The 20,471-nt window shown below is 41.9% G+C and overlaps 1 protein-coding gene across 8 annotated transcripts in view; it reads right to left on the bottom strand.

Moving 5' to 3' along the window:
• The window catches only part of NAPEPLD (N-acyl phosphatidylethanolamine phospholipase D), a 94,067-nt gene that overhangs the window by 18,837 nt on the left and 54,759 nt on the right, over nt 1-20,471 (bottom strand). For 6 of the 8 annotated variants that reach the window (XM_070469665.1, XM_070469657.1, XM_070469659.1 and 3 more), the window contains one exon: nt 3,373-3,679. In XM_070469665.1, the coding sequence (XP_070325766.1) occupies nt 3,373-3,663 (291 nt within the window). In that variant the 5' untranslated portion in view covers nt 3,664-3,679. Of the gene's footprint in view, nt 1-3,372; nt 3,680-18,444; nt 18,532-20,471 lie in introns of those variants that run through there. The other 2 variants (XM_070469661.1, XM_070469670.1) reach the window with 2 other exon arrangements.

Below are 20,471 nucleotides of genomic sequence, written 5' to 3'. Positions count from 1 at the left end.
AAATCCATAATTGAAATGACAAATGCATTCCAACAGTCATTACAGCACTATTCACAGCAGCAGCACATGGATTCAGCCAAAATGTCCATCAATAGATGAAGAAGATAGATGAAGATAGGTAAGGAAGATGTGGTGCATATCTATATAAGGGAATATATACTCAGCCCTTAAAAAAAAATGAAATTATGTCATCTGCAGCAATGTACATGGCCCTTCCAATGATCATACTGAGAGAAGCAAGTCAGACAGAGAAAGACAAATAAAATCTGGTATCACTTTTAGGTACAGTTAAGGAAAAATGATACAAATGAAGTTATTTGCAAAACAGATAGACTCACAGACTTGGAAAGCTCAGTGGTGGCTGCTGTAGGTACAAGAAAACATGGCAGTGAGGGATAAACTAGGAGTTTGGGATTAACATATAGACACCATTAAATATAAAAGAGAGAATCAACATGGATCTTCTGTAAGGAAAAGGGTACTCTTGTCAATATTTTGGTAATACCCTACATGGGGAGTAGCTTGTAAATCAACTATAATCCAATATAAAATAAAAACTAAATTGAAAATCAAAGAAACAAGAAACTCCTGCCTTTAAAAAAAAGGGGGAGGGTGGGATGGGAGGGAAGTGGGAGGGGATATAGGTAAACCTATGGCTGATTTCAGAAAACTAAGATCATGGCATCTGGTCTCATCATTCCACGGCAAATAGATGGGGAAACAGTGGAAACAGTGTCAGACTTTATTTTTGGGAGTTCCAAATTCACTGCAGATTGTGACTGCAGCCATGAAAGTAAAAGACGCTTACTCCTTGGAAGGAAAAGTTATGACCAACCTAGACTGCATATTAAAAAGCAGACATTACTTTGCCAACAAAGGTCTGTCTCGTCAAGGCTATGGTTTTTCCAGTGGTCACGTATGGATGTGAGAGTTGGACTGTGAAGAAAGCTGAGCGCTGAAGAATTGATGCTTTTGAACTGTGGTGTTGGGAGAAGACTCTTGAGAGTCCCTTGGACTGCAGGGAGATCCAACCAGTCCTGGGTGTTCATTGGAAGGACTGATGTTGAAGCTGAAACTCCAATACTTTGGCCACCTCATGCGAAGAGTTGACTCATTTTGGAAAAGACCCTGATGCTGGGAGGGATTGGGGGCAGAAGAAGGGGACGATGGAGGATGAGATGGCTGGATGGCATCACTGACTCAATGGACATGAGTTTGAGTAAACTCCGAAAGTTTGTGATGGACAGGGAGGCCTGGCATGCTGCAATTCATGGGGTCGCAGAGTCAGACACGACTGAGCAACTGAACTGATTGACGGCTGACTTCATGTTGATGTTTGGTAGAAACCAACACAATGCTGTAAAGTCATTATCCTTCAATTAAAAATAAGTAAGTTTTTAAAAATGCTTATGCTTCATTAAAGAATTCGGCTCCCAACCCCCCACCCCATTTCCTTTTCCACTTTATTATTCCTCAAAGCACTAATCGTTTTTCATTATCACACATCATTTACTTATTTACTGTCTCTCTTCCACTAAACCTAAGGCCCCAGGAGGCAAGGGTGCTTCCTGCTTTGTTCATGGCTTGAGCTTTAGCACCTGGACAGTGGAGTTTAAGAACCACTGGCCTAATGAGTTCTCAGAAAATGAACCCAGTTTCTAGTCAGTTATCTCTAAACTGTCAGTGTTCAGAGATGTGCTTCTGCTTTCATGTAGTCACTCACTTTCCTCTTTGAAAGGAAGGAAAACTAAAGACACCACTACTACTGCTGTATTTTTAGAGGCTGTGGCCCAAATACCAGGAAGGACTTTTACCCAACAGGTAGTCTACCCATCTTGGCCTCCTGCCCTAAGCCCTTCTTCTCACAGCTTGACTCCATGTTTCTCTTCATATCGGTTCTCTAGAAGAAACAAAAATGGTCTTGTTCCTCCCAACCACAAAGTTTAAACATACAATAAGGTTTTACTTATTAATCTCCTGACTCACTCTTAAAAAGTGCTGGGAAAATATTATTCATGTTAACTCTGTTAACTAGGATTCCTTGGCATTGAAGTGACAATATGGGTTGTGTTTTGTTTTTTAATCCCATATCCTTTAAAGAAAAATGGACACACTTACCTTAAAGATCTAACGTCGTCACCACCCACCTATTCCCCGCTCCTGCCTCACTGCAGATCAAGCCTTCAGGGATGTCCACACTCTTTTCCCACCCATTTCCCACTTCCAATCCCACCCACTTCCAACGCCTGCTGCCTTATCTCTCAATTCCCCACAGTGTCTGGCAGGACAGGCATTGCTGGAAAACAGAGGACAAGGTGGGTAGGAGGAACAGAGCAGCCAGAAACTAAGAAAAGAGAGGAAAGTCCTACTGCAATTGGGAGCCACCCACTCCCAGCCAAAGTGAAATCTCACTCATCTAATAAACCGGAGGCCAAAGTTTGTTTCATCATAAGTATAACTGGCATATTGCAAGGCCAGGAACCTACTCTCAATTTTTAAAGGGGTGGAAGGTTATTTGATGATTTCTTTTAAATTTTTAGCAGCTTTATCCAAGAAGGAAGAGCCAAGCACTCTAGGCTTAACCCTCATAATTCATATTCCAAAGCACGGGTTAGCACACTCTGGAACATGTCATGCACTCTCACCTTTTGTGACCTTCTTCATGCCACCGTCCACTGGGAAAACCACTGCCAAATACATTTTATCTTTCTAGGCCTACTTCAGAGATCATCTCCTCTATAAAACCATTTCCAATCCCAGCAGTCAGAATCAACATCTTCCTTCCCTGCAATTTTAAGACATTCTGTTCCTACTTCCAGCTGCCACCAGATCAGAGCTAGTTACACACACATACGCTCTGCTGCTCCACTGTGAATGTGAAGGCACCTTATTCATGTCATCTCTCTAGAACCTTATCGTATAAAAGGGCTCAGTTACCTAACTGGAGAGTCATAATACAATTCACAGCAAAGTTAAGGAATACATATATTAAGAGCAAATACACGGGGCTTCCCTGGTGGCTCAGTGGTAAAGAATCTGCCTGCCAGCGCAGGAGACACGGGTTTGACCCCTGGCCTGGGAAGATCCCACACGCTGCAGAGCAACGAAGTCTGCGCAACACGGCGCCTGAGCCCGTGCTCCAGAGCCTGCGGGCTGCAACTGCTGAGCCCCCGCGCTGGGCTCACCGAAGCCCAGACGCCCCAGAGCCTACGCTCCGCAACGAGAAGCCCGGGCATGCAGCTGGAAAGTAGACCAGCTTGACACAGCCGGAGAAAGCCCACACAGCAAAAAAGACCCAGCGCAGCCAAATACACTAGTCATCAAAAATAATTAAAAAGAGCAAATACAGAGCACTCGGAAGACAGACGCTACCTCTTTGGAGCACGGAACACTGCTGTGGTCTCTTTCCATTATCAGCCATCTGAGAACATTTGGAATAGACGGACTTCTCCACGTTGGCCAAGGGTTAACAAATCTCCCATCCTTCCCTTTCTTTGATTTAGTCACATCTTCTTCTAGTCTGTAATCCAGCTTGAAACTCTTCCTGGAAAACCTAGAAGAATCACGTCCTCCAGAATTCCGTGAATTTGGGCGCTTTCTTACCGCTTCTTCAGGGTACCGGCTACTTGTCATCAGGGGCTGGTCGGCTTCATTTTCATCCATGTTCTTTGGTGAAGACCTAAAAACAAACAAAAAAAAAAAATGGAGGGAAGAAGAATATACTGAGTTTTAATGCAACAAAGTTAAAACATACACATGCTGTTATCTCTCTATTAGGCTGAAACTTTCTTCCTGCAAAATGTCGTTTTAGAATCCACTATTATCACTTGCTAAATAGAAAAGGTGTTTGTTTTACTTATTACTGCCAAACCTTTTAAAAATTGCTTATGTGCTGTAATTCAAAACAAAGCTACTTCACCAGCCAGCACTGAACCATATGAAAAATTTCCATTTCAATAACATTCTATAGAATAAAGTATCTTCATGAATCTGTAATAATTTCATATCTGCATTTTTAAAACATCATGGTTAATAACACATAAGAAGGATTGTCTTAGTTCTTCCAGGATATTTCACTAATTCCAATGACTTAACAACCCCACAAGGCCTAGTTATTTTTACTTTGAAGACAAACCGTTACTCAGTTCAGTTCAGTTGTGTCCGACTCTTTGCGACCCCAGGAATCGCAGCACGCCAGGCCTCCCTGTCCATCACCAACTCCCAGAGTTTACCCAAACTCATGTCCATTGAGTCGGTGATGCCATCCAGCCATCGCATCCTCTGTCATCCCCTTCTCCTGCCCCCAATCCCTCCCAGCATCAGGGTCTTTTCCAATGAGTCAACTCTTCGCATGAGGTGGCCAAAGTATTGAAGTTTCAGCTTCAGCATCAGTCCTTCCAATGAACACCCAGGAATGATTTCCTTTAGGATGGACTGGTTGGATCTCCTTGCAGTCCAAGGGACCTCAAGAGTCTTCTCCAACACCACAGTTCAAAAACATCAATTCTTCGGCGCTCAGCTTTCTTCACAGTCCAACTCTCACATCCACACATGACTACTGGAAAAACCATAGCCTTGACGAGACGGACCTTTGTTGGCAAAGTAATGTCTCTGCTTTTTAATATGCTGTCTAAGTTGGTGATAACTTTCCTTCCAAGGAGTAAGCATCTTTTAATTTCATGGCTGCAGTCACCATCTGCAGTGATTTTGGAGCTCCCCCCCCAAAAAATAAATAAAGTCTATTACTAACGCCCTCCAAAAAGTGCATTGAGTCCAAACACCAAAAAAGGAGATACACATTAGTTGAGAGACATTTCAACAATGTAACAGGTTAACAATACAAATTTGAACTAACTCAGATATAGAATTGCAAGCATGAATCCTAGCTCTATAAACTTAAGCAAGTGTCCTATCTTCTCTGTGCCTTGATTTCTTCATCTAAAAAATGGAGATGATAATAATACTAGCCTCCAAAGGGTTATTGAGAGGATTGAAAAAGCAAATGCAAGTAAAGCACTTAGAAACATGCATGCAAAATATACACAGCAAATGTAACACATGTATGCGCATCCTCACGTGCATCAGTCACACGCATCAGGCTCATCAGCTCAACAAATCGGAGCTGTTGCTGCTGCCCTTTTCATTACTGCTCCTGCGCCCACTTACGCCACCTACCTCAAGGCACCGAGATCCTTGCTTTTGAGCTATACAGGACTCCAGACACATTAAAGTGAGCAACGATGCAGGAAGACTATCCACTCACCTGCCATGGATTTCATCCCTCTCCTATTCTGTTAAACAAACATTTGCTTTCTGAGAAAAATAAGCACAAATAACAGAGAGTCAAGCATTATGATTTGACTTCACTGGTGTTTAAATAGAAATATTACCCAGGAAGAAAGCGAAATAACTCAAACCCCAGGACGAACACATACACGCAACCAAAAACTTTTCCCCCTAAACTGTCTGGACTAAACACTTCATGGTCCAGAGAAAAACAGTATTAAGAAACCACAGCTGACAAAAGATGAAGCACCCACTTCCGCTCAGGCGTGGCTGCTAGTGGGAGAGTCCAACAGCTACCACAGCCTAACCAGCTTTATGTCTTGGGCAGTGACTTAACCTTTCCAGTCCTCCATTATCTTATCTGTTAAATACCTACTTATCTCAAGTGAGGTTTCAAAGGATTAAGTGACATGATATACATAAAGTGCCTGCTACTCACCCAACTGCTAATTCTTTATTCCCTAATCCAGTTATCATCTAAAGCCATTAACTTCTATTAGAAAGCAAAGGATCTGGGAGATTTATCTCAGTTCCTCCTATAGAATAGCTTTACCTGGGTTATAATAAAGTTTGGGTCCAGGCAGAAACAAAGACCATCCATTTAAACCTACTTCACTGAACAGATGAAAATACACAGATTTAGAGAGTTTAAGTCACTTCTGGACAAGATAATATGTCTAGCCAATGGCAAAGCTGACCTCATGCCCACCCCTCAGAATGACTAACAGTTTGTGAGATTCATATTCATACAGACACACATATGTAATAATTCTACCAAACATAGAATAAAGTTTTGGCTCATTGTTTTCCACAACCAAGAGATAGGGGAGAAAAAAGAAAAGGGAACTCTGATTCAAAACCAAACACAAAAAATTCAAAGCAGAGTTTTCAGACAACACCCAGTTGTCAAATGTACCTGGAACATCAGATGCAAGAAAGGCTTTGAGACTCGGGGTGGCAAGGGTGTAAGGATGGGATGAAAAGGATGGGCCTGGGGCTGTGACATTAAGGAGGTCTGGCTACACTCAGGCAATGGGGAAACACTAAAGGCGCTTAAATAGGGCTTGTTTGGGGACGACAACTCTGGTAGCAGGAAAAAAACAAAAAGGGAGTAGCTAAAACCTGGAGCCAGGGACATAAATGAGTAGGAAATAGAAGAAACCGAGAACGTCACGAACAGTGAGGCTCTATGCTACATTTCACACACTGCATTTAAATTAGCATCCCCAACAAAATTTCAAGGTAGCTATCATAATCATATGTTTTTAACTGAAGAACTAAAAGGCAGAATAGCAGACCAGGCAAAAGATGATGAGACAGTGATAGTGAGAAAGGAAAGATTAATTTGAAGAGACAATAAAGAAGCCGCATCACTGAGATTTGAGAGTCTCTGGATGGTGGCCAACTCTGGCCACTTTGTAGGGCAGGTTGGGGCCAGGAGTTAAAAATGGGATGAGTCAGAACTGGAAGCCTACTAACCCAGTAAAGGAATGAGGGGAAATTAAGTACATGTTTCAAGTGTGGAAGAGAAACTGGATGGGTGCCCCCAGTGAGTCTGAGGCAGGGTTTGAGATCACAGGGAAGGAAGGATCCAAGGTGAGCACTGACAGATGGATCTCTGGGATCCAGGCTGCTCTGGGGGTGATGAAAAGAGAGCAGAGAGGCTTCCAGGGGCCTGGAGATGGAAAAAGAGTGAAAAATGGGTTTGGTGACTCTTCTTCCTGGACAAGAAACTATTAAAGTTATCTATTCACATGGAACCCATTTCTCCCCCTGACTCAGCTTTCACCCGTATTAACCCTAGAAGCAGGTCTCCACCAAACCCATCTAAGATCAGATGCCATGATGTCAGTTTTCTGAATGTTGAGCTTAGATGGTCCCATCTGGTCCCTAACACATACAAAACCCAGACTTCAGAAGAGAGCTTTTTAAAGGCACGTTTTTTTTAAGGGGGGATGTGGTGAAGGGGAACCTCGAGAGAATGTCCTTTGTTCTTAGAATGAGGACAAAGTACGACGGTCCATGAGGGCATGTGCTTCTAGCTCTGCCCACACTCCCCTCTAGGCCCTTCATCTATTTCCTTCATCTGTTTCTTCAGATGCATCATACTCCCCCTCAGGGCCCCTTTGCCATCACAGTGCTTGGGCACATGATTCTTAGAATATCCTTGGGGTGAGAGGAGGGACACATGGACACCGATGAAATCACAGGATTAGGTACACCCGTGAAAGGCGCTCAAACACCACAAGATGCTGCCACTATGATGCACCATTCCACACTATACACCCTAAGTGTGGGATGATCAGAAGGAACCAGAAGAACACAGCCTCAACTGTGACAACCTGGACTCGTTCCTTTGGAGGAAAAGTACTAGAAGCGCATCTGGTGAATGTGCACAAAGACGAGCTTTGTCAGCAGATGACCAACAGTGACCGAGGGGACATCAGCTCGTGGAGACACACAGCTGCTGGACGGCTGGGTCACACGAAGGCTCTGCGTCAAACATCACCCTTGTGATCACTCTGTAGTAGATACAGAACCATCTCACAAAGGCCATCCTTCACCATCAAAGATAAAACAACAGGACAACCAGAACTAAGGAAGACTGGATCCTGCTCTGCTGACTAGCTTTCAGCTTTGCAAACTTAAAAAATATATCTAACTAAACATAGCCAGGTTGGAGTTTCCTTTTTCAAATGTAGCAGACTTCCCAATTATATTTTGTTACATATCTATCTCCAAAGTTAACAACCTTAAGTGAAAATTCTGCCTTGATTTCCAGCCAACACAGTACAAGGAGAGAGGCATATTCATGAAGACATGTACACTGTCAACAACCTGGGACAAGAGGGGTCTCAAAACTTGATGGGGATCTTTACATTACACTGATTTTCATCCAACTTAAGATACCATGGATTCGTAAAGCAGTTGTTTTATGTGCCACTTAGGAAGTTAAAATGTTATCAAATATAATTGTCATAAATTATAATAAACTCAAAGTGAATTAAAGAACTAAATGTAAGGCCACATACTATAAAACTCAGGAGAAAACATAGGGAGAACACTCTGACATAAATCACACCAGTCCCTTTCTGGATCAATCTCCTAAACTTAACGAAAATAAAAACAAAAACAAAAAGAAACCATTGGGACCTAATTAAACTTAAGGGCTTTTGCACAGCAAAGGAAACCATAAGTAAAATGAAGACAATCCACAGAGTGGGAGAAAATATTTTCAAATGAAGAGACCAACAAGGGATTAATCTCCAAAATGTAGAAATAGTTTACACAGTTTAATATCAAAATAAATAATCCATCAAAAAATGGGCAGAATATCTAAATAGACATTTATCCAAAGAAGGCACATGGATAGCCAAAAAGCATGTGAAAGGAGGCCCAACATCACTAGTTATTTGAGAAATGCAAATCTAAACTACAAAAAAATGAGCTATCACCTCACACCAATCAGAATGGCTATTACTTAAAAAAAAAAAAAATCTACAAACAATACAAGCTGGAGAGGGTGTGGAGAAAAGGGAACCCTCCTACACCATTGGTGGGAATGTAAATTGGTTCAGTTACTATGGAGACCAGTACGGAGGTTCCTTATAAAACTAGAAATACCTGGAGCAGGAACTGGCAACCTGCTCCAGTACTCTTGCCTGGAAAATGCTGCGGACAGAGGAGCCTGATGGGCTACAGTCCACAGGGTCACAGAGAGTTGGACACAGCTGAGCACACAGGCAAAGAATGCAGCTTTTTCCAAACAGTGTAAAAGTGGTCCCCGACAAGTTGACTCAGCTTTTCACAGAAAGCAAAAAAGACTGTATATTCAGTTTTGAGTGATGGTTCTCAATTTTAATAGGAAAAGGGCCCAAATGTAGAATTTGGCCATAGCCAGAAATTTCAAGATAATTTGCAGTTCATCTGTTTGTTTCAATAAATGGTCCCTCAAAGTTCTGGCCTTTATCTCACACTCCAGTGGATCCTCTCTCATATGGCCAGAGTCTAGTTTATGTTCATTGTGGCCAATTTTTGGCCAGTGTTTAACTACAATGTTTCAGAAATACAGTCTTAAAAAAAAAAAAAAAGAAATACAGTCTTGTTCTCTATATTGATCAAAGTTTTATGACCCTTTTCTAAAGCTGTGGCTTCATTTTGCCAGAATATTTCTGCAATTCTTTAAAATACTTGCTTTGAGTTTGTCAAGAACCAACAGGAACCGTGTGGTCTTCAGTTGCAATGTACCACCACTTTAAACCAGCTAACACATACTGAATACTTATTAGGCGCCTCTTAATTTACATATCCATTTTGACACTAAATCCAACACTGCACTGGAAGATTACTGTTTTTTATCTGCACTACAGTTTCAAAATCAGTGTGTTCAGATATAACCATAAGAAAGTGTATTATTATGTGCAATTGGGTTTGATTCGTTGAACCTTTCAAGAACTCTTCCTTTAAATCTGATCTTTGAAAGTTGCTCAATACATCTATGGAAGTTTTCACAATCTACAAAAAAAAAAACACTAAAAACAGAACTAACATATGATCCAGCAATCCCACTTCTGGGCATATAGCCGAAGAAAACCATAATTCAAAAGGATGCAGGCACCCCAGTGTTCAGTGCAGCACTGTTCACAATAACCAGGACAGGGCAGCAACCTACACTTCCATCAGCAGAGGAGTGGATAAAGATGTGGAATTTGATAAGATTCCATATAATAATGGAGTATTATTCAACCATTAAAAATGAAATAATGCCACTTTTACAGCAACATGGGCAGAGCTAGAGATGATCACACTAACTGAAGGCAGACAGAGAAAAGATCATATATCACTTATGTTGCTACAATATAAAAGAACAATAGAAATGAACTTATTTACAAAATAGAAACAGACTCACAGATTATGAAAACAAAGGTATGGTCACTAAAGGGGAAAAGTTGGTGGGAGGAGGAATAAATTAGGAGATTGGGATATATATAAAATAGATAATCAACAAGGACCTAGCTTATAGCCTAAGGAACTTTACTCACTATTCTATAATAACCTATATGGGAAAAGAATCTGAAAAAGAATAGATATATGTGCATGTATAACTGAATCACTTAGCTGTACACCTAAAACTAACATATTATAAATCAACTATGCTCTAATATAAAATAAAAATTAAATTAAAAAAATAAAATTGTGAATTCAATATTATTTTTGATATCTGAAAATACAGTCCTGAATATTTTCCAGATAAATATTAGCATCTTTGATTTGTCATGGATAGTCACTCAATTATTATTTATTAAATGTCAAACCTAGGAATGATGATTTCCAATGTTATGATTCATGAGTATGTTGAAATTTCAAACACATATTGTACTGTTATTTATTCCTTAACTTTTTTAATGATAAAGCAACACATTCAATTCCAGGCAGCTGGCAATCCTTAAATGTCAAAGAAAGAAAAGATAAAACACTTGCTTTTGAAATAAAGCATTCTTGTTTTTTGAAAGCGTTTTACCCATGTGTGCAGTTTTTGAAGTAAAATATTTGTACTTGGACAACCTGTCTTCACCAAATGTACCAATTCAGACCTCTCTTTGGTTAGAGACACAGGAATAAAAGTTTTTCTGCTATTAAGTTAGCATTTAATCTTCTAACAAACATAGAGAATGCAGTTGATAATTACTAGATAGAATTTATGCTGTCCTTTTGCAAACAAATTGGTCTTAAAAGTTTTATATTTTATATTTATCAGTTGTCACAGAGGCTTTATTACCTTGAAATCTGCTTCTGGATTCTAGCTTTCTTTTCCAAACTTAGCTATCAATATTATTCACAAATCCATCTGTTGTTCACAAAGGAAAAGAGGGTCAGCAAATTAATAATTACCAAGATCCCCTGGAGGAGGAAATGGCACCCCACTATAGTATTCTAGCCTGGAAAATTCCATGGACAGAGGAGCCTGGCAGCCTTGCAACGAGTTGGACACAATTGAGCATGTACACATTGTAATGTTTTTAATATACAACTCAGTAACAATTATTGTATCAAAAATATATTAGTCAGAATTTATATATGTATATATAAATGATTACACTTAGATATATGTATATATAATATACATCAGTGAGCAATTTATCCTCACAGTAGTGGAAAGTGCATTAGTTGGGAATCGGAACAGGACTCAGTTCTCCCATTAACTAGAGGTTAAGCTTAGGGAGAGAGTAATTTAACCTCTCTAAACTTGGGTGCGGTAGTGGTTTAGTCTCTGTCGTGTATGATTCTTGCGACCTCATGGACTATAGCCCTCCAGGATTCTGTCCATGGGATTTCCCAGGTACAAACACAGGGAAAGGTTGCCATTTCCTTCTCCAGGGGATCTTTCTGTCCCAGGGATCAAACCCACATCTCCTGCATTAGCAGGCAAATTCTTTACTGCTAATTCAACAGGGAAACCCAAACTTGGGCTTACTTAACTGCTAAATAAAGATAATACCTAACTACATCCTTAAAGGAATGTAATGAAGAGCTATGACATCATGGGGTTAGTATTTCTCCTGTGTTAAGTCATTTCAGTCGTGTCCAACTCTTTGTGACCCTATGGACTGTACCCCACCAGGTTCTTCTGTCCATGGGATTCTCCAGGCAAGAATACTGGAGTGGGTTGCCATCTCTTCCTCCAGGGGATCTTCCCGATCCAGGAATCAAAACTGTGTTTCTAACATCTCCTGCACTGGTAGGCGAGTTCTTTACCACCAGCGCCACCTTTCTCACTGCTACACAAATACAAAGAGTATTACTATTATTTGTGATCAGAAGAATAAATAGAGTAAATATGACAAATAGAACCTTAAGACCCAACTGAGCTGCTTTTTTTTTTTTTCAGGTGAAGGATAACATCCTAGAATTTCAGATTTTAAAATTCAGATTGCTGAAATTTTTCTTTCATTAAAAATTTCATGTAAAAAAAGTAATAAAGTTTAAGTGTCCTTATTCTTTATATAAATCAGTTATCTTCTGTGTTTAAAAAAAGAAACTTTAAATCTGTCTTATAAAGTGCTCATCTGATTGTAGTCAGAAAAATTGCTTTGACAAATGATAAAGTTAATACACACACATACACACATATATACATGTGTGTATACAGACACATACACACACATATATACATACATGTGTACACACACACACACACACACACACACACACACACAGGGCTTCCCAGGCGGCACTAGTGGTAAAGAACCCACCTGCCAATGCAGAGACCTAAGCGATGCGGGTCTGACCCCTGGGTGGGGGAAGATCCCCTGGAAGAGGGCATGGCTAACCCGCTCCAGGATTCTTGCTTGGAGAACCTCATGTACAGAGGAGCCTGGCGGGCTACAGTCCATAGGGTCACAAAGAGTCGGACACGGCTAAAGTGACTTAACACACAACATACTATATATTCAGGACCACCCGCCACCCAGTAGCCCGGCCCACATGACAAATCTGAACCCAAGTCAGCCTTCACTTAGGGGAAATACCTGTCAAGGAATCCAAACATACACCATGCACAATCCTCCAATTTAGCTAAACTACCTTATGACGTTACCCTAGAAAGTAGGACCCACTGGCTTTATAAGGAAATGACCAGTCTCCTGGACCAACTTAATCCTATCTCCAGGCTGCATCTTCTAAGGAGTTCTCCTGCAGAACTCCCTTCTGCCCAACCCCCGGGGCGGGCGCTCCACTGTTCGCGAGGCCCTGTACGGCCCCAATCCGTGGGCTGTTTTCCTTTGAAAAAAGGGTTGCAGACTGGTTACTAAACTGTTTTGTTTTTGTCATTTGACATAAATAATTCTCAAAGAAACACTAATTTACCGGGAGCACACAGAAATCAGAATAGGCAGTTTTGAGAAGGATGAATGTAAAATACAATCAGGTTCTGCAGGACACAAATTAGAAAACATGTTTTCTTTTTAAAAAGCAGTCAAGAATAACTAATGTCCTTGATCACAGAATGCCAAAGGCTTTGAAAATTCTTTGCTATTGGACAAAATTCAGTATGTTGAGCTAAAAATCATTTCACAGGCTATTTGTAGATTTTAAGTCACCAAGATAAACTCTGTAGATGCTTCCTCTGTGATAAAAGTTTTTCCTGTACGTTAATAAGAAACCAAAGCTTTGATTAGGATTAGAAACAAAACAAAACAAAAAAAGATAAAGAGCCAGCTTAAGACCAAAGCCCACTGAAAACTACAACTTCTAGCATTACAACAGAAATCCTTGGGATTAGCAAATTAAAATGGCATGTTACAGCAAACTGAGAAGACATGCATAAAATAAGTTTAAGGAAATGATATAGTCATCACCTCCTTAATATCTTGAAAATAATACCAAACAAAAAGTGCAGATTCCTTTCTTGTGTAATCAATAATGCCTAAATAATACACAGAATTATTTAATTGAAAAGGTTGGGAAGGATGAGAAGGAAAAAGTCTAAGTTAATGCCTGTGTGACTTCAAAATGTATCACATTTTGACCTCTAAATATGTTAAGAGGATCTTAAATGTTCATTTACTATTCCTTAATCCTAGGTTTCAACAAAAATACACTTGTCAAAACGTGGTCTCAGGCCTGCCTGGCGGCTCAGTGGTAAAGAATATGCCTGCCGATGCAGGAGACATGGGTTTGATCCCAGGTGCTTTGGGCAACGAAGCCCACACACCACAGCTACTGAGCGGCGCTTCAGAGCCTCGGGGCCAGGACGACCGCAGCCCACACGCCCAGGGCCTGAGCTCCACACCGATGAGGCCCGAGCACGGGACAGAGGGGCCCCGCCTGCCGCAACGAGACAGAAGCCCGCACAGCAACGAAGAGCCAGCACTACCAAAAATAAAAATCAAGTTATTAAAAGGAAAAATACGGCCTCTCTTTCTCCTCTCTCATAATCAGTGATGGAAAAAGAAAAACTGCCTGTGTGTTTTTTAATAAGAAGATAATAGCTTTACAGTATCGCGCCAGTTTCTGCCACGCATCAACATGAATCAGCCACAGGTATACAGACACATGCCCCCTCCCTCCCATCTCCCACGCCATCCCACCCCTCTAGGTTGTCACAGAGAACTGGGCTGAAAGCTGCCTGTTTTTAAAGCTAACTCATAAGGAAAGGAATCGAGAAATGTGTGTTCATAGCTCCTGGATAGAGAGACACGAAGGGTAAGGAGGGGAAAGGTGCACTCTTTTAAAAAACTTCTGACTTCCGTTCTGGTTCCAAATTTGCCCTACTGAATCTGCAACCTTTAAAAAGTCACTGACTATCAAGGCTCACTTTCTTCATCTGTAAAATGAGAGGACTAGACCATACCTGCAAAAAGCCAACCATTTTCTAACAGTCTTTGCACCAAACAGCCCGTTTATGCCACTCTGGAGCTGACCCGTCTAAAGTGGCCCAGAGCCCTGGGCTGCCCCTCTCCAGTGCCCAGCCTCCGAGGAAGTTTCCAGCTCAAGCAGCTCAGATCTGGCCACTTTCGCTAGGCCAAGTTAGCAAGGGATCTGGGCTCCCCTGGTGGCTCAGGCAGAACAGAATCTCCCTGCAATGTGGCAGACCTGGCTTTGACCCCTGCGTCAGGAAGGTCCCCTGGAGAACGCAAAGGTGACCCACTCCAGTATTCTTGCCTAGGGAATTCCATGAACAGAGGGCCTGGTGGGGTTGCAAAGAGTCCTTCACGACTGAGCACTAGCACTTTCACTTTCAAGTCAAGTAGTTTTCACCCGAGAACAGCAGTCAGCCACAGACACAAGGTGTAGTTTCACGGGATGATTAGGCAGCCCAGGAGTCACTCGGAGCAGAAGTGAGTCGGAAGGCATTTCACGACGAATCTGATACGTCAAACAACCCTTAAGACTTTCAACCTTAAAATAAGATGTGAGATATCGTTTGTAAGGGCCTCCAGTTAAAGCATTTTTAAGGTCATATTTAACAAGCAGTTTGTCTACCGTACCTAACTTCTAACTCTCTAGGTACAGTGCGCAGTGCAAGCCCCTAACCTCCAAGCATTCAAAACCCTTCGGGGGCGAAAAACTAACGGAGCCCACAAGCAGCCACACCATATTTACAGAAAGCAGCAGCTCTGCACGACGAAAAGTCGTCTTTAGAATAAGGCGCTTCCGAAACAATGGGCCCTACATCTCGAAATGGCGAGAAACACTTCTCCTCACACGCCAAGTATTAATAGTCCACACTGACAAAGCCCTTTGATTCCCGGGGCCAGTAAGACTGAGAAGGCTCTCATGCTCCTGAATGCAGACAAGTTAGAGGGCCTGACGCTGACGGAGGCTGACGGGAAGCGAGCGGTCACCAGAAGGGCTACGTGACCCACTGGACATGGCAGAAAGGCAGACACCATCCTGTCCTGGGTGTCACTCTTGCTGATCCTTTGTGAGAAAAAGGTAAATGACAAAAGCCAAACCAACAGTGGAGGCTTCTACAAGGAAGCAAGGCCCAGGGCAGTACTGGAGTCGGACGCTGGTCAGCCGATCTCCTGTCAGAGTAACAGGTTCAGAGTAAAGGCCTTCAGACGCCCCTAAGAGGACCTTGAGGCTCAAAAGTATTTTGAGATCCCTGAGTTAATTCAATATTTAAGAATACTAGGATGCAGTAAATTACACAAGCATTATCCAAAAAAAAAATGAACATAATGTACAAATTAAATCATTTATCAGGAAAAACCACATTATCAGACACACAGGAGACTAAAAACATTTTAAAAATAAATACTTCTCAACCTGGCAGCCTTGTCATGTTTTCTAAGCCGAGTTTCCCTGTTTGATGCCTATTCATTGGATTATTGAACAAAAGGTACATGAGCCTTCAGCCCTGTGTCCGGCACACAGTAAGCCCTCAATAACTAAGGCACTGTTTCACTACATGCTAAACACTGCTTTAGTGATAAGGGTTAGTGGGAAAAATTCCACTTTGAATTCTAGTTTGACATTTCTGCACTAAAAAGATGGGGGCTGAGGGCAGTGGTGTGAATAAACTTGAAAGGAATAAACTCTGGACTGTTTTTGTTCTTGTATTTGAGGAAGAGAAGCCCCGGTCTTCCTAGAATTCACACAACTCTTAAAAAACATGAAACCACGATTCTCCACAGAACTCTTATGTAATCCCACAGCTCCACGTGGCGCCACCTACTCCTCCAGATTCACCAGGAGGCTCTCACAAATTTTGGCAGTGTTTGGTTCTGAAAATAACAATCCCCACCCGCTTCACCTCCCCTTATTGTCCCCAGAGAACAAAAATGAGCAAACTCACAATAGCAGCCACATCCACAACTCGCACGCTCCCCAGAGCTTGAGCCCCAGTTACTGAGCTTCTCCAGCTCAAAGAAAAATATCTCCCAATAGGAACAAGCAAAACAGGCAAGCAAGGCCAGCTCTAGTTAAGTGTCCCCTAAAGCATTTCACTGTCTCACATGTCCTATCCAGCTACTAAATCTCTGAGCTCTCCCACATTCCCCTTCTGGCAGTCAAAACAGGTTATCAAGGAGGGCTCTGCTTGTATGACTGACGGATAAAGAGCAAAGTGGGACTCCTCCCGAGAGGATTTCCAAGCCAGCTGGGTCCAAGTCCTCAAACGTGTGGTTCTCACAGCTGGCTGCACATCAGAATTACCTGTGGAGCTGTGTAAACTATACCGGAGGCTCCTGAAGCAAAATGTCTCTGGGCGATTCTGCCTTGTAGGCAGGGTTGAGGAGCTAGCACAGGCATTTAGGTTCTCCAGCGCAAAGAAAACACTTTGGCACCCTCAAATTTATGCTGGCATAGCAGTTGCCAACAACAAAGCCTATTCTTCCTCCAAAGTCTTGCACTCCAAGTTAGCAAGGTGGCTGAACCTCAAGGCCACACAGTGCTAGGACTGGGGAGACTACACTGCTAGGGACAAGGGTTGACAGGTCACAGACTTGTACTCAATCCAGCTGAGTCACAAATTCAACTCTGTGAACCCAGGAAGCCAAACCAAAAAAAAAGGGAAACACACTCAGTGATAATGAACATTGTCTATAATAACCCACAGCAGCCTATGCATGATGAGTGCTCAGTAAATATTTATTGAATGAATAAATGAACAGGAGCTTAATTACTCTTCACTGGGATAGACTTAACCTTTTTCTCAGAGAACCTGGTGGGAATCAAATCACAGGAGAAGCAAAAGTAACCAAAGAACAATGAGACAAAATTCAACCAGGGGCATTCCCATCAAGACTACTAATTATGGAGATAAAAATGGAAAAATCTTTGTCAAGGAATACTTAAGTAGCTGCATTCTGTAGTGGTAAAGTGGTGACAAAGAGGTAGAGACCAGAAGATGCCTACCATAAAATCTAGTCCCCATTTTCTCTTCAGTAACAGAGTGCCGGTTATACTTAGGGCAGCTGTGCCCCAGCTGAGAAGAACCCAAGAGCCTCCTGATGAAAGTGAAAGAGGAGAGTGAAAAAGTTGGCTTCAAACTCAATATTCAAAAAACAAAGATCATGGCATCCAGTCCCATCACTTCATGGCAAATAGATGGGGAGACAACAGAAACAGTGACAGACTTTTTTGGGAGGGCTCTAAAATCACTGCAGATGGTGACTACAGCCACGAAATTAAAAGACGCTTGTTCCTTGAAGAAAAGCTATGACCAACCTAGATAGCGTACTAAAAAGCAGAGACATTACTTTGCCAACAAAGGTCCATCTAGTCAAAGCTATGGTTTTTCCAGTAGTCACATGTATGGATGTGTGAGTTGGACTATAAAGAAAGCTGAGCACCGAAGAATTGATGCTTTTGAACTATGGTGTTGGAGAAGACTCTTGAGAGTCCCTTGGACTGCAAGGAGATCTAACCATTCCATCCTAAAGGAAATCAGTCCTGAATATTCATTGGAAGGACTGATGCTGAAGCTCCAATACTTTGGCCACCTGACTCAAAGAACTGACTCATTGGAAAAGACCCTGATGCTGGAAAAGACTGAAGGCAGGAGAAGGAGATGACAGAGGATGAGATGGTTGGATGGCGTCACCAAGTCGATGAACATGAGTTTGAGCAGGCTCCAGGAGTTAGTGATGTGTAGTGGGAATTCCTAATAATGTACCTTCACAGCCTTGAGAAATTTCACAGAAATAGTACCTGGCAGGCTCCAGGAGTTAGTGATGTGTAGTGGAAATTCCTAATAATGTACTTTCACAGCCTTGAGAAATTCCACAGAAATAGTACCTGGAAAAACAGCATATGTTAAGAAATTACATTAATGATTATCTTTCATGTTTTTCTTAAGAATAATCTCCTTGTTACAAACCCCAAGGCCAGAACCAGTAGGGAGCATGACTGGGATCATAAAAGCATGGACCTTGGAACATCGGGTTGGTGCCAGGCATGAACGCTGCCTACACACTTGCTAGTTGTTCTGGACTAGCCCAGAAGGGAAGAGCCTGAGGTAAACACAAGGATGATTGTGTAAACACAAGGATCTGGACTATGGCAGTATAGTCCATGACACTAATAGGAGTACGTGATTAACACAGCATGTATCTTGAAAAAGATAAGATCTGAGAAAATCTTGTAGTCTGCAATTAGGAATAAAAGTTGTACTCAGAGTGGACTCTGCACCTCAGTCCAACAGAGACTGCAGGTGCCCTGACCCACTGCACCAGATTTCGTGTTCTGTCTTCATTCTCCTCGCTCGCTCCTGGCCCACTAGGGCAACAGTGATGACAGGGAGGCCTGGCGTGCTGCAGCCCATGGGGTCGCAAAGAGTCGGACACAACTGAGCTGACTGATGCCCCGATTAATGACCACCTTTCCACACCGCCCAGCCATACTGACGACACTTTAGCGGATGTGACAGAAGCAGAAGTCTCATAGGGCCTCCAGGAGTCTCAAGGGAAAGGGAGGCATTCTTGAGTCTCCCTGCGTCCTGCTGCCTCAAGCCATCTTAAGCCATGAGTATGATGTCAACTCACTGGGAATGGCACAGAAAGCTAGGACTTCAGACAGAGGCCATGTACCAAGCCTGGGCCTTGCAACGCTGGACCTCCCAAAACTAAGCCGAACTAACACAACGATCTTAACTTGGAAGTTTAGGGAAGCTATAAAAACATGTAAGGTAATTATCCAAAAAACAGAGCCTTCCTAATCCAAACACGGGTACACAGAGACAGATGATTGCTGTAAGTATATCATTTATTGAGCACTGCGTGTCAGACAATTTATACACCTTCATTATCTCGTTTAATCCTCATAACATTCCCACCAAATAGAGATCATCTTCATGTCACAGGTGACACACCAGAGGTTCACAGAATTTAACAGTTTGCATAAAGTCAAAAAGCTGGTAACAGTTGGACCTGGAAATCTAACCCAAGTTGATAAGACTCCATAATCCATGCTCTTTCCACTAATCATGTTGAATGCATAAGAAAAATCCAAAAACTGTCTTGAACAGATATCTAGGTTCTAAAGTTAGTAGCACACAGCCAACAGCATGGTCTCACAAACAAGGCTAGCCTTTCTTGCTTTCAGCAATGTTTCTCAGACCCCAAAGTAAAAAGCATTCAGTAGACAATAAATACCAATTCTCTTATAACTGCCCTTTTAACTTTACATGGAGATTTAAAATGATGTAACTATTTCATTTAACTACTATTTTTGTTTAAAGTTACATGGAAAAGAATAAATTAAACCTATGCTTCAGTCACATAAACGGAAAAGATATGTGAGGCCTTGAAGATATTTCCCTTACCTTGAAAATATGTCTTTGAGTTCATCTAGTATATAACTACCTGGCATTTTATCCTTCCAACTTGAAGAATTTTTAATTAAATCCCAAGAAGAGACACTTTCAGGTAAGAGGATCAATACCCCAGAGCTTTCCCGGTTTTAGCACTGGAAGTCCTGTATCCTGGGAACTCGATCAGTCCTGGGATAATCTGAAGACTGATCACTCTGTGGCCTCAGGGTACCATATATATGCACAGTTATGACTTCAAGAAAATGTATTAGAATGTGGACAGTTTCTATGAAATTGGAGATGAGCATTATTAAAAAGGGCAATTCCCTGGTGGCTCAGCAGTAAGAGTATGCCTGCAGTGCAGGAGACGTGGGCTCAATCCCTGTCAGGAGGATCCCCTGGAGAAGGAAATGGCAACCCACTCCAG

The sequence above is a fragment of the Odocoileus virginianus genome, chromosome 1 (genome assembly GCF_023699985.2).
Source record: "Odocoileus virginianus isolate 20LAN1187 ecotype Illinois chromosome 1, Ovbor_1.2, whole genome shotgun sequence".
Lineage (NCBI taxonomy): Eukaryota > Metazoa > Chordata > Mammalia > Artiodactyla > Cervidae > Odocoileus > Odocoileus virginianus.
This window is presented reverse-complemented; position numbering and strand designations above follow the sequence as displayed.